Genomic DNA, 17,413 nt, shown 5'->3' on the forward strand with positions numbered 1-17,413 from the left:
CGGCAACTGCCTGCCGTGGGATATGCGATCTCGCGGTAACCCGATGTCGTGGATTGTGCGATCTCGCGGCAGTTGCCTGCCGTAGAATATGAGATCTCGCGGTAACTGCCTGCCGTAGAACTATGGGCATGTGGGATGTAAAAGAACATATAAGGAATAACCATTATTGTTTTACTTTTTGTCATAGGGGTGCTAGTCCCATTTATCGGGATGCCAATACCGCACCCCTTTGTAAAAGCCCTCCATTTTTAACATTCAAATTTGTAAAAAAAAAACCATTCGAATTTTCCCCATTTTTTAATCTCCTTTCAATTCACCACCTCTAGTTCACTCACCTCCACCACCAGTACATTCCCCTCCACCTCCAGGCTACTCACCGCCACCCCCAGTATATTCCCCTCCACCACCAGTACATTCCCCTCCACCTCCAGTCTACTCACCGCCACCCCCAGTATATTCACATCCACCTCCAGTCCACTCACTACCACCACCACTAGTATATTCTCCTCCACCTCTAGTTCATTCATCTCCACCACCAGTACACTCTCCTCCGCCATCAATACAGTCACCACCACATCCAGTTGTTAACTCACCTCCACCGCCAGTACACTCTCTGCCACCACCAGTACACTTTACACTCTTCCGCCTACAGTTAACTCTATCACCCCCCACCACCAATACACTCACCGCCACTAACATTCAATCTTTCAGGATCCAAATTGTCAACCTTTTCAGCCACAGGAAAGAACCCAAATGAAAAACCTAACGTCTCTGTGCAATCAAACAATCGCTTCTCAGTAGCTTCCAATGCTTCAATATTCGTCCCAAGCCCAGTTAATCGAACAAAAGGCCAACCCACTAGGCCGCAACGCGAGAATGTGAAACAGTCCCAGTCATTATAGTACTTGTATTATATCAAAGCCAATATACAAAATACCAACGTCTATTACACAGAAAATTAGCGGAGCGGGAGGCAATCAATAATGATTTCGAAAATTGGGAGTGGAAGGGGAAAAAGGTACAAACTTTGGGGGTTAAGGCAAAAAAACCCCATTTCTTTCGGTAATTCTTCGACTACAACCCCTCAAGTGTACAATATTCCACTCCATGGAACATTTATTAGGATCAAAATTAAAATATACTTTTATTATTGAGCAAATTTGAAAATTTATAATTGGGATTTTAGTTTGAGGTTCGAACAAACTTAAATAGTACTTGATTAATAGAAATGGGTTTTGAATAACCGTTTTTCAATTCATTGGCGATCAATCAACTGTTAATATAACTCTTGCTTGGAACCAATTTCGTTTTAAAAATCAAGTTATCTTGAACTTTGATAATTGGACTATTGAAGAGAGAGAGAAAATGGGTGGTGGTGGACCGTTGGGTTTTGAGGTTGAGATAAAGGTAGAAGGGGAGGGCAAAATTGGAAACCATGGTAGTTCAAAACAATACCCGTTTTTCCTACCTACTTTTTGTTTCTGTTTGTTGTACACACTGATTGGACAAGGATGAAACTAAGCATTAGAAAATTTGCAGCAACACGCCAACACCTCACTTTGTCAATAACTACGAGTCAAGAACAACAAAGGAAAAAACCCACTTTGTGAAGAAAATTCGCATCTTATTCTTAAAAAATAATGCCGCATAGGAGAAGAAAAAATATGAAAAATGTATGCCAAGATGGAAATTTAGTTGAATCCGTCGATGGAACTTGGAAACGTCTATTTCGTAGTTGATGGAAGCTTCTTATAAGAAAAATTAAAATATCCATAAATCAAAATAGACTAAAGAAGAGTTTAGTCACACGTCTCAAAAAAAAAATCCATTAATAAAATGCGCAAAGATGTGGAAAGAGTTACGTCTCAAAAAAGTTCCATTAATAAAACGCGCAGAGATGAGGAGCATGTTCAAATGTTCAATATTGTCATGTTGAAAAAGTGTAACCTTATAGTTCAAAGTTCAAACAACTCGCACTAGTCTGCATCAAGTCGGTGGAAGCAAACTTCATCAATTGTGACTTGTGAGTGTGATGGAGCTATTGATTAACCTTTTGTTATTTGTTTTCCTTCAATATCGTATACAATCAAAAGTAGAGCGCAAATTTGGTGGAGATACGTAAGATACACAAACATGCTCTCTATCAGTATTTTTTGTTTTATAAGAATTTGCTCTCAATCTAATTCTATATAGAGTTGAACATAAAATTGCTATGTTTAGGGCATTACTATTGGGACTTTTATATGGTCCTCTATCTTCATATTTAAGGGAACAATAGTAAAATAGGCTTTCAATGCAGTCTTTATATGGCCCCTATATTTAGCATCTTTTAAAACTGTCTCTATTTCTATCACATTTATAGAGAACCCGGTCTCTTTCGTGAGCTAAATAGAAATACATCCACAAACGTTTCAATAGCCAAAAACCCAGCGTATTTGGTGTAAGATTCTCTTAGAATGGAACTTCTAGTGTTCGAGTCCCCCGCCCAGCTATTGAATATGTTTAAACTGTTTAAGTTACAAAAGGCATAAAAAACGCGTTTGTTTACTTACTCAGAGTCGAACCTCGCCAGCCCTATTTTAGTCCCAAACTTTGATTATAAGGCTCGCGTTGTAGAACACATGATTTAGAGATCCTTTATACCAGGCTTTTCCTTCAAACTAACCTTTTAAAATATGGTGACGTGACCCTGCATTGGTGATGCTCTTAGTGTATGATTCGGCTTGGAGGTTTATGGGCTTATTAGTTATTTTCACATGGGTTTGATTGTCCCTCTATGTCATGACTCATGATTCATGAACTTGAGACGTGTCTTGACTTTTGAGTCTTTTAACAGAAGTTCCAAAAGTTCATTGCCAGAAAATGTCCTTGTGAAATGATAATGGCTGAGAGAAAAATGGTTCCAAGACTTTACTGAGAATTTATTTGTCCACACAACGAAAGGCATGTATAGATTCACTAGCCCCCAAATGTGAATCACCCGCATTGCCCAGGCGCTTCTAAACTTGCTGTTACTGCCTCCTTTTACGTGATCCAGTAATTTAAAAAGTTATTATCAAGCTTTTTGGGGTGTGAATCCAAATAAGCTTTTGGGAGTACACACATACGCTCCAAATCTGTGTCATTGACATTTGACGGGACCGCATGACCACAATTGCAGTACTGACAACATTTTGAGACAAATACTGAATAGGCAACAAGATTAGTTCCATCTATTTTGCCGATCAACCTTGATCTAATTGTTTGCGTGACTCCAATAGAAGGCACATCTATGAATAAGGTCCAGTACAACCGTATTAGATAATCGGTATCCTTCATAACTACCCTAAAAGTTACATGAGTGGATTTTGTGAAGCCTTCTTGCAGAAAAAGCCAATGAAGACTTGCAACCAAAATCAGTCTTCTGAATAAAAAAAATCTCTATAAAATGAGCTCTAAAATGCAGTCTAACTCCAAATGGCCGACGTGTTTACCTCTCTTACTCCTGATAGGAACATATTTTCACAAGAAGCAGCTTTGTCTCAAGCAGCATATACATATTACATGTTAAAAGAATGGACGGGAAATTAGATTTGAACTGGCCTAGTTTAAACTGCTTGAAATAGCAAATATATACCTCATCTTCCTAATTGAAAAGAAGATCTTGACAGTCTTAAATGATCGGAAAATTGCAATAAACACTCATTGAAGTCCACGAGTTGCTAAGAATTTGGAGGAAAGACCTTCTGAATGAATTCCAAGAAGCGTCTCGAGTAGAAAACTGGATCAACAGCTGATATGGACAATGAATCAAATTGAAGAGATTTATATGCATGTTCAATTTTCTTGCCCATGTTGTAGTCCTGCAATATATCAATGATACCAAGGTATAGAACAACATCATAAACTTCATGGAACCACTGTGCTTCTTCTCCCGGTAAAAGCTCTGCTCTTGCAGGCATGTTCACTCCAAGCTGGATTTGTAGCCGGCTGAGGAATATGTGAACATCAAATTATTTCAAGGTAGAAAGAAGCTTAATGATACCCATATACAATGCTTCTTAAGCCACTTTCAAGTATTGAGGGGTTATACCTTGCTGTACCGGGAAGTAGAAGGTCTACTTCCTCGTCACCAACAGCTGATGCTCGTAATCGACTACCTCTGATGTGTGGACCAACAACGACACTCTCATTATCAGTTTCACGTGGTACCAAAACAAGACCTTGCGGATAATTAGAGATCTCTTCTTCTTGGGCATCTGGAATTAAATCAACATTAACATCAAAGTGGATTTCCATGTTCTTATGTGCATATTATGTCAAATAGTTAAACTAATAAATAGTATTGACATTACAAACCACAGTAATACGTGTACATCGACATGTTTCCAACAAAAGTAACAATTGACATGTTTCCAACTCTTGTGTGCAACAGCAATAATTTACCATTTAATTTCTCATTTGCTCCCTCAGTGGTGAAATGTAAATCCAAATGGTTTTCCAGTATAAAAGGACTACATAACTAAAGGAAATTTTGACTATGTTTGGTATATGATGAATAATTTAGAAAAAATAAAAAGTCACTGGAGAACTGTAATTATTTTCATTATTCAAGAATATTCTGCATTTGTAACTGCATAAACTGAAAATTTGGTTACATCTGCCGTGGTTCCAAATATCTAACAATAATGGCACAAAGCAAGATACTAACCCACGGTAGCTGTAAAGCAGAACCCATATCAACCTCCAGAATAAGGAAAATAAGACTCGTATCCTCTTTTTTTTTTACCAGTTTTAATATGTTAGTACAAATCACAGCATCATACGTATTAAAAATGGCTACACATGATTCTTCTTTTGCATATGACCTTTATAATTTTTCAATATAAATGTTGTTATACTTGCTTTTCGTTTAATATTACAAAAACTGCTTGGTAATAAAATCTTATCCGTACTTTCCCCCTTTTGCGCATGTATTTCATGTTACTAACATTATTGTAAGAACTGATGCCATAAGAAACTTCCATACCTGAACTGTTAACATGCAAGAAAATAGATGTGGAGTTACCTTCAACAAGAACTGCCAGTCTATCTGCTGTCAAAGTTCGTTGATAAGATGTGAGTGATCGCAAATGCTGGGGGGCTCGATAATGGACACCCAATAGAAGGCTGTAATCCATTATATGCTGTGTTTCCAAAAATCTGCTATCAATCTCAATTTGCCTGCAATTTATGGACGAATTAAGTACACCCAATTACTGTAATTCTTAAAAAAAAAGGTCGGACATGATTAAGATTAATAACTCCATAAATAAAGCATGCCTCCAGGCATGTCAAATAAGATTTTTAGTTTCCAGCGTGGTTTCAATTAGTAAGAGACTACCAGGTTCAACATTTTAGCATGTAACCTACACATTCAAGCATAGGGCTAAGCTCAACTCTAAACAAACTCTACTCCTAAAATCAACAGTTCAAGACACATGACATCTGTGTTAGGAATTTCAAGTGATGATTTTGTCATTAGATGATGCACATGATATTCCAATTTCTTCATTAGTTCTTACTATATGCCAATATGGTACTAATCAAAGTGCTAAGAACTTTCTCTACTCTTATTCGCGCACATCTGAACATTGCCCATAGGTCAATTTCCAATAGCACCAAGCAACATGAGGAATGGGTCCTCCATCTGCCAAACCCAAAAAAGAAAAGAAGAGACTAGCATGAAACAATCAAAGACAATTTACTTGCTCAAAGACCTAAACTCTAACCCATTAAACTTCAGACATACTAAAACATATGCCAAGTCATAGGTCTCTCAAGTTTTCGAATTACTTCTGCATGATTCTCTACTGGAGAAAAAGCTCATTTCCCCACCTTTCGGCAGGCCCACTCAGGTTTGCTCTGTTGTTTCCGTATCCCGTCCTATCCCCTGCCAATTTTTTGAATACTATGCTTTGGTGGCACAGTTAGTCTATGTTTGGCATTCAAATCCAAGGTCTCCTTGGTGCCATTTGGCGGAGTTGGAGTACAATTGGGCTCATGTCCTGATTGGCAGAATCTGGCTATATTTGGTTTTTATAAACTATGAATGACATTTAGTTGTTTCTGGTCTGAGTGGCTTTGTTTGGATTACATCAAGCGTAGAACCTTGGTGGCAAAATGTGGGCTACACTTAGCTTTCAAACCCAAAGAGATGGTAACAAACTGTCCTTTGGTCTCCATCAGGGATCGTCTTGGGGAGAGTTTTCGTAGTAGGACTACACTTGGTCGCCAAGTGACATAGTTCCATTGGTAAGAAATTTTTAACCGCTTTTCAATGTTTTTCGATCCAGAAAAGTATTGGGAGCGTCATACATATTAACCACACCTTAGCAAGATAGTTGCCTGAGATTATGAGTCACAATTTTCTAAATGGCAACTTGCCATTTTTAGTGAAAATCTAAGTGTCTAAAAGGATGCACCCCACTTGGGGGCGACCAATGGAATAATGTGACACTTTTTTTTTCTGATTGGCAAGCAGGGTTGTTATTGAGGTCCCTTACCCCATTTCATTAGATAAAAAAAACTTGATTACATTCTCACATATACTTTCCCCCTCATCATCATATATAATTTTCATAATTTGACACTTTAATTCTATAATGGTTGAAAATGCTCTCATATGAAGCTTAGTTTAGGCGTTCGGCATTGGGAGCGACTAGGTCAACAATGGGTAGAACAAAGTTGTCGGTTGGCTTTGTGCTCGAAAAGCACTTGCCCTTATAAAAAGTTAGCCTGACAAAACACCCTCCATTGCATAGATCTTGCTGAAACAAATGTCATTGGTGGATGAACCTTGGCCCGTGGCACAACTCTATATATTTGTTCTGATCAAGGAAGGCAACAATGAGCAATGGATCAAATGGTCAGATCTTGCAAAAGCATTTTGCGAGTTATGAGTTCAAATCCCACCCAATGACAGATATGGACCACCAACAGCAGGGAACCTCCAACAACAATTCAGGTTCACCGGCTGTAGAACCTCCGGGCAGATCAGGAGGGAATACCAGCGGACTGGCAACAGTTCCGGCGCAACCACCGACAATGCCACCAGCAGGACCTCTGCCGGAAATTCCAGTGATCATTGATGACATCATCATCTGATAGAATTGATGTCATCATCTTACCAGGTGATGTCAGCAATAAAGAAAAATAAAAATCAACAGTCTGGGATGGCCATGGACCCATGGTGCCGCCCAGGTGCAAACCAGCAGACCGGTTGAGGAAATTTTTAGAACGGTTTAGGGATTTTGACCGGTTTTGGTCACAGTAAGATTGGTATTAGCTGAACCAGCTCGTTTTCCTGCTAAACCGGTTCACTTTGTCATTGAACCACTTTATTTTCTTCTGAATCTGTTTGTTTTGTAACTGAACCGGTTCGATACTTTCGTTTCAGTAACCATTTTGATATTCATTTCACTTATTCTTCAACACATCAACTTCACATGCATATGTTAATGTGTTGAAGTGGGGGCAATATGTGTACCCATGTATTGAAAGAAGTCAAGACACTTCGTTGACCTTTTTAGTATGCACCTATGTTACATGGACACACCATATTTCAAAAATAATCTGTGTCGGATACGTATCCACGTGTCCGTATCGGACACACCCGGACACATATTGTGTGTGATATACCTTAGTTTTTAATATTCCGCCGTGTCAGACACTCCGTATCCGTGTCGGATATGGACACTCGTGTCCGTGTCAATGTAACTTAGGTATGCACGTGGTTCATATATGTTGTGAAAGACATTTTTAATCAGAACCATACAATGAACTTAGATGACCATGCCCGACCCACGTGGACCACTTTTCAGGCTTAGTCCTAAGATTGCCAGGATTATTCCCGAGATGATTTGGGCCCCATCCGGGTAATCTCGCCAAGATCATTCTTGTGATGGTTTTGGGTTTGTTTATGGATCCATATTAGTCATTCCTTGACTAGATGCTCTGTGTAGCAGGATTATTTTGGCATGTTTTATTTGGCGAGTTCAGTTAAGGTCCAGGTAACACCGAACTGGAAACCCTAAACCTTATATATAAATAAGATCTCGTATAGGAGAAGACAGGGATATTTCTGGTGAATCTTTGGAGGATAGAAGGGAATCATGTTGGAATGGAAGGTTATCCCACCTTAGAAGTAGAATCAGACGAGGATTCTACTGGGTAGAAATATTCCATAACCGCTTTCTTGGCTTCCAAGGTATCTAAATTCTAAAATATATAAATATGGAGGTCTCTGCAACCTCCAGAACTACGTTTTGAAACTTGATCCTGGACTCCTCTGCGTACGTAAGCAACCAGTACGTTGGTGTAGTCTCATCTCTTCCCTTGAAACCCTAGTTCTCTTCTATCTTTTCCTTTCAGCGCATACTCACCTTGAGAGTGCTGGGGTAACTTTTTGCCTCGACAATTGTGATACTAAGAAAAGAATTGTTACTTTCTCTCAAGCTCCATCATGTACTGTTTCCTTTAAGTCTTTAACCCACACCCTAATCATATTGGTTATATAGCGGAACTGAACAAACTAAGTCGAGTCCTTTAAGTTGCACGTGAAACCCTACCATGTTGTTTTAAACGATTTTTTATCACAATATTACTCTAACTTGGAACCAGTATGGCATTGAATCAATGCTCCATCCTATAGAATTTATTTATGTATATATTATTCAAATTAATCCAGAGATAGCATCATATGCATAAACTGGTAGGCTTTGCAATGACTCCACAATTGGGGAAAGGGCTTCGACGTATGCCCTCAGCACGGCCATATAAGGCATATAGAACACACATGGAAACAGCGCTTATTTTGAGAGAATGGTAGCTAACTGATGGAAAAAGAGGGTAAATTGGCAACATGGAAATGACCATTTGGGAAGGTCTGTTTGATATCCAAAAACTGCTCAAGAAATGTTCGAAAAATGGTTTTGGTCTAGCCAAAAAGTTTGAGTTGAGAAATCAGAATAGTTTGATTAGGGTCGGATCTAAATCTTGCTTACGTAAGCACCTTATAGTAAGAGTAGAAGTTGTGAAGTTTGTAGATCAGGTCAGTGAAGAGAGGGAACTAAGTGGTGAAGAAAAAAGTCAGCGCCCTTGGCATTATCCTCTGCTCACACTTGTAGCTCATTTTCACCCTCCCCTGCTCCTTCACTATCATATCATGGGGCACAAAAACTTGCACTAGGAAAACCTTGGAACCTTAAAAAGCAAAGTCTTACTTTCCCTACAATGGCTCTATTGCGCATTCCTTAAATTGTCAAATTGAAAAGGTATTACATGTACATTCATAAAAGTACACAAACACTGTAATACCAGACCCAAAGCTATACAACGTGGACAACAGGGCATGCAAAGTATTTGAAAGCAGAAGCTCGTTTTGCACTACAATATTCAACGACTTTATGGTAAAAAATGAAACCGCAATAAGTATCCTTACTTTAGTAGAGACTCCCGCCAAGAAGGTTCCAAATAGAAGCAGTAGTTCAAATCCAAATCCTTAAGTATAGTATTCTCATCAATTTCAACTTTGTCTGCAGAGCGGCCCAGTGATGAACCTTTCAGATCAAATCTTCGATGAATTCTTAACTCTGTGCAGAACATGTTGCCCATTACAACAAAACGGAACTGCAAAACCCAGAAAAATTAAAATATGTTAAAACAACAGGAAACATAAGATATATAGTTGTAAAACGCATGTGAGTTGATTGGTTCAGCTTTCAATAGACATCACAGATATGCCCCATTACAGTTGTAATTTACTCTGTCATGTACCTTTTGACCACTTGTGGGTTTAATCCTGTGAAGACCAAAAAATTTGGTTATGAGTGTGTTCTCATATGTACGCACATGATGGTGATAGTCCGGAAGCATCCGCAGAAGAACCTATGCATTTAAAACCACCAATCCATTATTAAAAGAACTACCATTGTACATTCTTAAATATGCTAGTGCATGATAATATTTCATGGCTTCATGCCCAACACATAATTATTTAGAAAGGATTTTAACAGAAGAAGAACGAATACAAAAAGAAAACAAAAACGCACACTATCCAGAGTGTACAAAATATGGTTAGAAATTCAAAATTAAACCAGCTAACTAATATGAACATGAAGTAACATACCAAATAGTTTCCCATACTGTTCAACTCAAAATGATGTTCTCTAATCTTTGTAATAGTTGGGTTGCAGAGAATCTAAAGTCATAAACGAAAAAATAATATGAAAATATCAAGTCCCAACTTAAGACTATACTGACCTTAACTTCAGATTTGCGGAGAGTCTTAATCATAAACCGGTCGTCCTGAGACAGAAAAAATACGCTACCACTCTTCCCCGGAGATGAGAGCTCCCTAAGAGCATCATTTCCGCAAATCGACATCATGTAATCTGCAGCATCAATCTTGAACATCTCCCTCAGATTTCTGAAGGATAAACATCGTAAACTAAATATAATGCTGCATTAACTGGAATGAAAGAGTGCAACAGGTAAATGTCTCTCAAGTCACAATTCACCGACAAATTTTAAGGAAAGTCATGCAACATGCAAACACAAAATATAGTCAAAGGCTTTTATCGTTTGGAATCGGTAAAAGTTTGGCAAACAGTTTTTAGAAAACGTAAGAAATATATATAAAGCAGATACGAAATGTAATATGTTGTCGTGAGACATGAAAAATAGAGCATGGGATAACCAGCGTTGGTCATATGTGCAAACGGAATGGATGGCCAAGATAATGTTTCGTGTGGAAACTCGTACAACCATTTTGACCGTCCATTTACTGCACCGAAACAGTCAATATGTCGTGTTTCTAAGATTTCTACTCCATGTGTTATGCTATCATGCCTCTGAAAACATATGAAGCCATATCATAACTGGTGCAAACTTGAAAGTAATTTAGTCATCAATGGAAAACATTAAAAAAAAAAAAAAAATCCTTTCCCCCAAAACACCTACTTTATAAGCCCAAAACCGAAAAAGTCTTTATCAGATAAATTTGGGGACTGCTAGTAGAGTGGTGGGCGTTAAATACTCATGGTGTATTGCGAAAATCCGGAAGCAGCGATGCAGGGATCAATACCTATTATTTACTATAAAGTGGTCAAGCTGCACTGATTGTTGAGCAGGATTCTGTTTCCCATTGTTCATGACTTCTTTCAATATTAAAATGTCACAACTTTCTGCTATCTACCCAACTACCCTAGAACAATTGGGCTCTCATACCACTTTAATGTATCAAGTAGATGCCATTAACAATAATCAAGCGATCAAACTAACTAAGGGAAAATTAATTTAAGCCCAAGAGGGATGAAACCCTGAAAACGCCAATGGCTGCTCTTTACTTCTTCCGCGGCAATTTAAAATCTTACACACAACCAGAATAAACCCAATTGTTCTGAAGATCGGTTCAAAGATGTTTATGAAAATTTCCATATACGCTGGAGCATGTTTTGAAAGAATGGAAACAAATAGAAATTGTACCATAACCATGAAGCATGGCTTACAACATTAGCATTCATGACAAATAGTAATAGCTTTTAAAATACTAGTTCAGTTAGGCCCAGAGAATGCACTAGAAGCAAAGTAAGACTATGTTTCCAACAGTCAAACACTTCTAATCAAAGTCACTTGAGTGCAATTTTAATACCAACCTAAAAACCATCGGGCAGTAGTCCTTCCACTTGAAGTCTTCAGATTGATGAGTGGGTGTCAACTGCGAGCCTGCTTTAGGAAAGTGCATCCAAAAGCTAGCTCGAGGACCAAAATCTGACGCTCGAACTTCTCTCCTTTGTATTGGTGTAATTTTACCAACAGTATACCTGATCAGATATATACATGCTGTATAAGTTAACTTCGTACAAAATATACAAATATACGACCACATTACCATGTATACAAATACCACATTATCATGTATACAAATATACAAATATATGACCTTAGCAGATATTCTTTACAAGAATAATGACAACGGTAACTGAAATTATTTCACAATAAAATAATAATACTACTAAAATTATTGCTCATCGATCTTTGGGTTTCCCCCCTCACACACACACCACACACACAGCCCCACCGAACAAGAAAAAAGTATATTGCTTCCATCAACTGTCTTGGTTTCATCACCCGACTCACTCCAAGATATGCCAGCAACAAACCACTAAGGTTGTGTCAAAATCATTTTAACAATTTTCAAACAGAAAAAGGACTTAGGAGAGGCTAGGTTAACTAATCCTCCTCACAATAATTTTTCGAGTTTTTAATCACAATGTAGTCAGTATTCTAATTTGAAAATTACCACGTGATGTATATAGACGTGTTTATTTCTTTATGGTTTTTTCAAATGCTCTTTCACATTTTCAGTCAAATTCCAGGTCACACACTTTAATACTACAAAGCACATATTATAACAAGAGATACTGGAAAATTGCAAACTACTCGAGATCAAAAAATCACTAGTTATTATAACAAGAGGTAAAGTATACCTGATGCCAAGTTGCAAACTGAGCATTAGATCATAGCTCCTGTGACCTTTAATGATTGCTTCACCTGGCCTTTTTATCTCCTTTGCAAGTTTTCTCGTCCTCCTCAATGCTCTTTTTGATGATGAAGAAAAACTGCTGTTTAAAACAAGCTCACTGATCAAGACACCTTGCATATATTCTCGTTCCAGTATTGGAGCATTTTCGTAGTCATCCCTTTTGCTACCTTCTAATACAGAGTCCCCCGAATTCAATGACATATCATTTCCAATTACTTTTTCAATAGCTACCTCAAGACTCCAGCGTCTTTCCAAGGCGACATTTCTGGATTGAGATTGCTCCAAATTAAGGAGATTTCCTTCGCGCAACTTATCAGATGAACCAGGACGAGAACCATAATTCTCAACAATCTTCACATTGCCAAAGTCCACCGAAGAAGCATGGCGGATGTTGGACCCATGGGATTGCTTTCTCATATCTGGCAACAGTCCTCTCTTTCTTAAAGCATTTAGGTACAGTTCTTGGGCAGCAGGAAGCTTGCTTCCACTAGGATAAAAAGCTCCTTTACCATCCTTCAAACCCCTGGTCCAAGTTCCAACATAACGGCCACCATCGCACCATTCATACACTCCAAAGCCATGCATAATGCCATCCAACCAGCTTCCTTCAAATGAGTCCCCAGTTATCCATGTAAGAGTACCTTTTCCAGACATTTTCCCTCCTTTCATGCTGCCCATATAAACATTTCCATTAGCCCAGATATATTTTCCAGGTCCTTCTGTTGTTCCCTGAATCCAAGATCCTTCAAAGACATCTCCATTAGGATAGGTTTGGTATCCCAGCCCATGTTTGAGATTCAATCGAAAACGTCCTCTATAACTGATTTTATCATGCCCAATATATGTACCACTTCCATGCATGTAATCACTTGAAAATTCACCCTCATAGACAGCGCCAGAAGGCCACTGCGTCTTCCCAACTCCATGCCTCATCCCCCTTCTCCATTCACCCTCATATATGCATCCATCTGACCAAATGTACTTCCCCAAACCTTCTGGCATGTTCCCAAGCAATGACCCAGAGTAAGAATCCCCATGGGGAAGTAAAATCTCACCAACTCTAAAACCAGCAGTTTCAGATAAATGTGGAAACTGTCCATTAGCTACTACAAGATCTTTGTCATCGAAAGAAGTGATCTCAAGTGATCTAGTTCTTTCTGTATGAGAAAGTCCTTCCACTTTACCAACAAGGGCCACAGGGCCAGACATGCATAATGTCTAAAACGAATCAACCCTTTTTATATGATCAATGGTGGCAGTTCAAAACAGCTAAAACAGGAAACAAGATTCCAAGAATACATTTGGAAGGAAACAGCATTCCAAAAAAATTCCCATTTTTTTATCTGATCAAACAAAAAATTAGTAAGACACGGAAATAAAACCAGCGATCCATGCTATTAAAACTTAATTGAGCAAAGTAAAAAAAAATTGAATAAGAAACATAGAGAAAATGAAAGAAAAAGTCGACAAGAAACGATTAGCACATCATCGAAAAGTTAATAACAGAAAAATATTCAAGCAGATATCAAATACAATAATAAAAGCTCCACTCTCTGCAGTCTGCGCAGTTAGCACCCTACATTGCTACATTTATAAGGTGCAACGCAAAAGTGAATAAGAAAATCGGCCATGCTATTATCTCTCATCTCATTGATGTCCATAATGAAAACAAGAGCAATTTTCAGACTTCATATGAGACTGCTTTGTTAAGCGGCATCACTCTCAACAGCACAAACAACTTGGGAGTAGATAAAAGACTAAAACGGATAGGTGCGAAATTTATGGATGGAGATTATCATCTAACAAAGGTGGTATTGCTTGTGACAGCAAACGACTATACTTGTTCACTCTCTGCTCCTATACTCCCCTTTTTCTACTTGCTGGCAACACTAAAGAGAAAATCTCACATTCAAGTCGAGCCAATCACATTCAATCGTATAAACAAAAAGCAAATAAATCCAAGTCTGGTCCCTGGTACTACTGTACATTCTAATCAACACCAGTAGAGTCACAAAACCTACCGACCGAACAAAGAGCAAATGATTCCTCTGACCAGAATTGGCACATTGACAAGTATAATCTTGTTTACCGTCAACTTCTAGTCGAGAAAATTAAGACTATAACAACGTAAAGACCAAAATTAAAATACAAACATAAACCAGATGCCCAACTTGATATGTCAAGTTAAGAAACTGCAAATATCCGGACGTAAATTATTCATGACCACTCCATAGTGTTGTATGATCTACAGTCTCTAGAATTCACTTAAAACGCTGATGATCACAAAATTACTATTTTGTAAACTAACTAAACAAAATGCAAAACGCTTTAGATTCAACTAGGAGTTGTAGAAAATAACTTGATAATTAGACCCTCCTTTTCATTAAGATTATTCATCTTAGATCCTTGTTCTTTCTTCTCTCTTCTTCTTTTAACTTTAAGTAATGACCAAAATATATATATATATATCTATAATTCATCATAGACTAAAAAAACATACAGCAGTAAGTGGAATCATATTAAAGTACGTACTTGAGCTAGCTAGCTATCTATCTATATCTAGATGTTGTCAAAGACTGCTTGTGTGGTGGTGGTGTAAACTGTAAACTTTAAAGTGGAAGTTGGTGGTGGTGGTGGTTTTAACTTTTAAGTGATGTATTTTGGGAGGCGGCAAAAAGGAAAATGTGTAAAGGAGAATCTACCAGAGGTCCATTCTTTTTTTTCTCACTGCCTGCACCAGACAACTACGTCGCACCACTTCTCTAACTCACATAAATAATAATATATACAATATAAACTTTTGTGATCTACTGTCCCCTGCCGTTTCTTTATACTGTTGACTGTCTCCATTACCTTTGCAACTTGATTGAGAAAAATGTCAATTGTTGTACATGTGTTATTGATTGCTATAGAGTGTTCAATCATTTCAATGCCTATAATTAATTGATTAATGAGACTGCACTTGATTGTTGATACGATAAGGTTGAATTATTTCGTTTTTTATTTTTGGTATTAAACACTTGGCTTTGTGTTGTTATAATCAGTATTTCAATGATTCAAAATTTATATTTTTTTGGGATCGACGTATTTTTTTGTATTTATTGTGGATTACAATTTAGTCTATATCAGGTGCACGGGATCCTGTCCGACGTGTCTCACATGCCAGATATTGCTATCTATCTATACGTAGTAATAATTTTATAGTTATCTAGACACCCCAAGTCAAGAAGACGAAAGGGGTAAACAGAGTCGCTTACCAAATACATCCCCTTGTTTCTCACCTACAACACCATCGTTTGACTGCGGGGTAGTTATCGACTTATTATCGTTGCTCTATTCGTGGGCCCACAGACCCATAGCTTACAAAGAAAATTTTCGTCCGAGTGCTATCGACGCTACACTTCAAAACTAACTAATTACCTCTGCCATTTTACAGAACACGTTCCATCTCAATTTTTTTTAGGTGTCAGCTGTTTTACAGTTGTGGCATGTCCAAAGTAAAAGGTAACATGAAGTGACAAGCTGAATCCATGATAAGCAAAAAGAAGAAAAACAGGAAATAGCTAGATTGCCTAGACATGCTGCTGCAACTTTTACACTGCCCTAGACTCCTAGTCCCTAGTTGTCTGATGGGGTATTCCGTGACTGAATCTCAAATTCTCAATATATTATATCTCTTAAGAAAATCTAGTGTGCGTAAAAGAGAGAGTGGTGTAGTCAATCGAGACCACTCATCACACTAAAAGGTGCGTATGTATTTCATCACGAAGTACTGTATAAGAGCCCAAATTTATACGTACCGGTGCAGCAGGCGTACTTTAGAACTGCTAATATCTTAATGAATGTAATATGAATTGTGAAGTAGTAAACTAATTACGAGTTTCTGACGTATTGTATGCCTTTCATGCATTTTCAAAAAGTAATTTGGTCGGCCATGTTCATCAGCTTTATAAAAAATATGACGTAGTAAAATATGCAAATTAGCACTTTCCGACGAGATGAAGAGATCAACCAGTTCATGTTGGGATGATGGGCCTAATGGGCCTTTGGTAGTCATATGCCGAAATGAGCTAAAATTTTATATTTTTTTGAAATTTCAACTACACTAAAAAAACAAAGTTAGAGCTTTAACCAAAGACTGATGAGAGATTTGTGAGTTCTTCTAAAAAGGGACTTTGGGTGTTCTATTAAACAAGATTAGTGTATAATACTATTTGATTCTCTCAATTTGAAACTTCTCATTTGATTGTGGATTAGGCGTAAGCCAAACCACTTAAATATTTGTGTCTCTACTACTTGGTTGGTTATTTATTGCATAGTTGATACTTTGTTTGTTTTGGTTGGTTGTGATTTACCACTCCTCTCAAGTTGTTGTTGTTGTTGTTGTTGTTATCGCCATTTGTAGTTATTATCGTTTTCGTTGCACAACAGTTCACTCCAGAAAGCCAATTCTTCCAAATTTTGCAAAGTTGTTCATTATTTTCTTCCATTAGATATTATAATCCAAGACTTAAATAATCAAGTAATACAAAAAACAATCTTATGATCTCTTTCTACTCTATTTTATGGACTGTGTTTGAAACTTTATCAACCAGACTTTCTCAGGAAATATTTCAAATAAAGTCGAACATATAATTATCAAATTGAATCCGAAGGACCTCCACATGTTGTTCGGTTGTTCCAAATTCCAATATAGTATGCCATGAAATGCTACAACTAACTTAACCACACCAATTTCACATATTCAGTATTTACATGGACGTCAATTACGTATTTTTGGATATAATTTTTTTTTTTTTATCAATTGAGATACTTTCTTTCTTAAGCTTTCTTTCTCTTCTTTTTCTG

At 37.6% G+C, this 17,413-nt stretch overlaps 1 protein-coding gene across 3 annotated transcripts; it reads right to left on the reverse strand.

Annotated features, from left to right (window-relative positions):
* Positions 1-3,447: 3,447 nt before the first annotated feature.
* PIP5K9 (phosphatidyl inositol monophosphate 5 kinase) lies at positions 3,448-15,573 on the reverse strand. 3 transcript variants are annotated; one of them, XM_086575427.1, is made up of 9 exons: positions 15,419-15,573; positions 12,510-13,908; positions 11,676-11,843; positions 10,282-10,447; positions 9,796-9,906; positions 9,461-9,648; positions 5,048-5,202; positions 4,073-4,238; positions 3,448-3,969 (listed from the first exon to the last, which is right to left on the reverse strand). In XM_086575427.1, exons 2-9 carry the CDS (start codon positions 13,772-13,774, stop codon positions 3,702-3,704), a joined length of 2,487 nt encoding a protein of 828 aa, XP_086431553.1. In that variant the 5' UTR covers positions 13,775-13,908; positions 15,419-15,573; the 3' UTR covers positions 3,448-3,701. The 3 variants fall into 3 exon arrangements, with proteins under 3 accessions (XP_086431553.1, XP_086431551.1, XP_086431550.1); XM_086575425.1 differs by having other exon boundaries at positions 15,268-15,475; XM_086575424.1 differs by lacking the exon at positions 15,419-15,573 and adding an exon at positions 15,098-15,329.
* Positions 15,574-17,413: the final 1,840 nt, after the last annotated feature.

The sequence above is a fragment of the Coptis chinensis genome, chromosome 8, assembly GCF_015680905.1.
Source record: "Coptis chinensis isolate HL-2020 chromosome 8, ASM1568090v1, whole genome shotgun sequence".
NCBI classification, from domain to species: domain Eukaryota; kingdom Viridiplantae; phylum Streptophyta; class Magnoliopsida; order Ranunculales; family Ranunculaceae; genus Coptis; species Coptis chinensis.